We start from the raw sequence: 3,115 nt of genomic DNA on the forward strand, positions 1-3,115 counted from the left end.
AACGTATTTTTGCAGAAACAAAGTTAAAATTTCGTTATCGATAGCAATTAATACGTGCATATATGCATAAGTGATCCCTTGCATGCTCTAGTTTAATTTTGCTTGCATTTTAGCAGTACAGAGGCTACGAAGGAGAACTTACTCGAGGACCAAATTTCCTCAGATTACCTACTCAAGATCGAAAGGTATATCTCCTTCAATGTTTCCTATTCAACAAAATAATACGATTAATGTAATAAAAATGTTTTTCTTTATCCATCAGATGTTAAGATAATGGAGAAATATGTATATGAAACTGACATTCTAATTGTCGGTGGCGGTCTAGCGGGATTATCGGCAGCTATTCAGGCCCGTAGACTGGCTGAGAAACATGGTAAGGAACTCAGGGTTACCCTTGTTGAAAGGTGGGAAAAAAAAGGTTACTCTGTTTGCTACGGTGCTAATAATGCTTGTCTGAATCCGATTGCTTTGAACGAGCTCTTTCCAAATTGGAAAGAATTAAATGCGCCATTAAATACTCCTGTTACGGAGGATAAATTTGTATTTCTCACGGAAAAGAGGAAGATATCTATACCTATTTTCAAAAGAATGCCAATGTCTAACCATGGAAATTACATAGCAATGTAAGTCGAAATTTAATGCAATCATAAATTTGTTTTAATAAAGGCTATATAGTATTTGTTTCAGTTGTAAAAATTTGTATGTCTCTGTATAGATTAAGCGACGTAGTGATGTGGCTTGTCGAGCAAGCAGAAGCCGCTGGTGTCGAGATATGTTATAATCGCTCAGCGATCAAAGTTTTATTTCACGAGGATGGATCTGTTAAAGGAGTACAGACCGAATATTTTTCTGATTTTGAAATTGATCTCTCCTCATCTGTAGATCTCATACCTAGTTGTACGTACAGGGATTTTCATGCGAGATGTACCATATTTGCGTCAGGCTCTCCGTTGGACAACCATCTGATGGAAGACTTATCAAAGAAATTTAATCTTAGTAAAGATTGTAAGCCACAGACGTATTGTCATGTATCCAAAGAGGTAATTATATTGTTATATTAAAAAAAAAATTAAAATTATACAAAAATGTTTTACATTTTAAAGTAACATATATTTTTTGTAAGGTTTGGGAGATAGAGCCAAGCAAGCATCGACCTGGAGTAGTGGAACATACGGTTGGTTGGCCACTTGAAAGAGGTGCATATGGTGAAGCGTATTTTTACCATTTGAATGAAGAAACACCTCAGATAGCAACAGGTTTTTTCATGCAGTATAATACTTTTTATGCTCTGGAGAAGGAGTTTAAGAAGATCAAACAGCATCCTGGTATCAGACCAATATTTGAAGGAGGGAAAAAGTTGGTGTCTTTATATATATGTATAATACGAGATTTTAATTGCATTATTTTGTACTTTCTATTTTTGCTTCTCGTAATTTCAGTATTTCAAATTATTACACTTATGAAAGTAGTTTGGAACAAGGTGGATTTCAATCTATTCCAAAACTTCAGTTCCCTGGTGGTTGTCTTACTGGAAGTACTGCAAGTTTTATAACCGTACCTCAATTTAAAGGAACTCACCATGCCATGAAAAGTGGCATGTTGGCTGCAGAAAGCGTTATTGAGGCGATTATAGATGCAGAAAGTAATACCTCACCGACCAAAGGCTTAGAACCGAAAACGTATACAGATAAAGTAAAAAATAGTTGGATCTATAAGGAATTGAAAGCTGTAAGAAATATGAAGCCCAGCTTTAATTCTTCCTTCGGTTTTAACGGCGGTTTATTTTACTTTGGGTTCTCTATGCTACTAGGCGGAAGGGAGCCGTGGACTTTGTCTCACTTTGACTCACAGAAGTAAGAACGAAGGTTCTAAGCATGGAGGTAAGAAATAACAGGAGGGAGCATATTCCCCCGCGGCCTGGCTAAGCAGACGTAAGGGGGGAACATTACAAAACGCCATATTACTGTGGCCAACCAATCACATTTGGGTAGTAATCCCGAACTCCAATGAAGTTTGTATAAAACGCCATATTACTGTGGCCAATCAATCACATTCGGCATAGTAATCCCCACCAACAAAAAGGCCTTACACTCCCTCCTGTTATTTCTTACCTCCATGGTTCTAAGTAAGAGGGGAGGAGACTCAACTCCGCTAAGAAAAGTGTGCCAGTTTCATCCGCCAAATTGAGAGGGAATCTGCTGATCGGGATAACTTTAGTTGGATGGACGCCATTTGCAATATTAGTCTTATCTCACTTTACCTATTGTTTGTCGGGTTTATACGAATTTTTGTCTGGTGTCTCCCGGTGTTTAATTATATTTTCGTGCGTGTGAATATATACAATGAGATTGCAGTGATATCATGTTGGATTCGTTGATGCACTGCGAAAGGAAACAAAATACAACGGCATTACATATATTGACAGTACGTATCTTTACAATTAAAAAAATACTGCTGTACTAACTGTGCGAGGTTTAAAAAGGCTACTTCTTTTCCGAAGCATCTTTTTTTCTTTCTTTTTCCCACCTACAAATCCAACATGCATCTCTGGAATCTCGTTGTATGTATTCACATACACGAAGATATAAAACGAGAGACACCATCAATAGATAAAGTGAGATAAGACTATTATTGCAAATGGCGTCTATTCAACTAAAGTAAGGTACTATAAGATGTAGGTATTCCTATCCGCCATCTTGGTTCCAATTGGTTAAATAGTTACTTTCTATTTTCACATAAATGATACTGAATCTAAAGTTATGTGAGTATTTTTATACTCAGATAATGATGTTATTACTTATTTACTTTAAATAGAAAGTTATTGAGCGTAAAAGTATAGGTTTATACCTCATTTTTAATATGAATTAATAGACTCAGTAAAGCATACGTTTCGAGCTTTATGCAGATTGTAAGTAAAAACTCAGTTGAATCTTACTTATTAGAATAAAAAGGAATGTTCAACTGAGTATATTCAACTGAGTTATGACATTACCAGGGGTTGGTCGTATTTAAAATAACATTATTTAAAATATGTGTTTTAAATAACAAAAAGTAAAAGAGTTATTTAGTATTTATTATTTTAAAAAGCCTCTTCTGATCTATTTTATATTTTAAA

General features: G+C 35.3%; 1 protein-coding gene across 2 annotated transcripts; it reads left to right on the plus strand.

The window, feature by feature from the left end:
* The first annotated feature begins 24 nt into the window (after positions 1-24).
* On the plus strand, positions 25-3,063 carry LOC105462608 (electron transfer flavoprotein-ubiquinone oxidoreductase, mitochondrial-like). 2 transcript variants are annotated; one of them, XM_011709312.1, is made up of 6 exons: positions 25-185; positions 263-623; positions 716-1,040; positions 1,124-1,356; positions 1,440-1,728; positions 1,811-3,063. In XM_011709312.1, the coding sequence occupies exons 2-6, from the start codon at positions 274-276 to the stop codon at positions 1,889-1,891; spliced, it is 1,278 nt and encodes a 425-aa protein (XP_011707614.1). In that variant the 5' UTR covers positions 25-185; positions 263-273; the 3' UTR covers positions 1,892-3,063. The 2 variants fall into 2 exon arrangements, with proteins under 2 accessions (XP_011707614.1, XP_011707613.1); XM_011709311.1 differs by having other exon boundaries at positions 26-185; positions 1,440-3,063.
* The last annotated feature ends 52 nt before the right edge of the window (positions 3,064-3,115 follow it).

Source organism: Wasmannia auropunctata, unplaced genomic scaffold (assembly GCF_000956235.1).
Source record: "Wasmannia auropunctata unplaced genomic scaffold, wasmannia.A_1.0 LD336095.1, whole genome shotgun sequence".
Classification (NCBI taxonomy): Eukaryota; Metazoa; Arthropoda; class Insecta; order Hymenoptera; family Formicidae; genus Wasmannia; species Wasmannia auropunctata.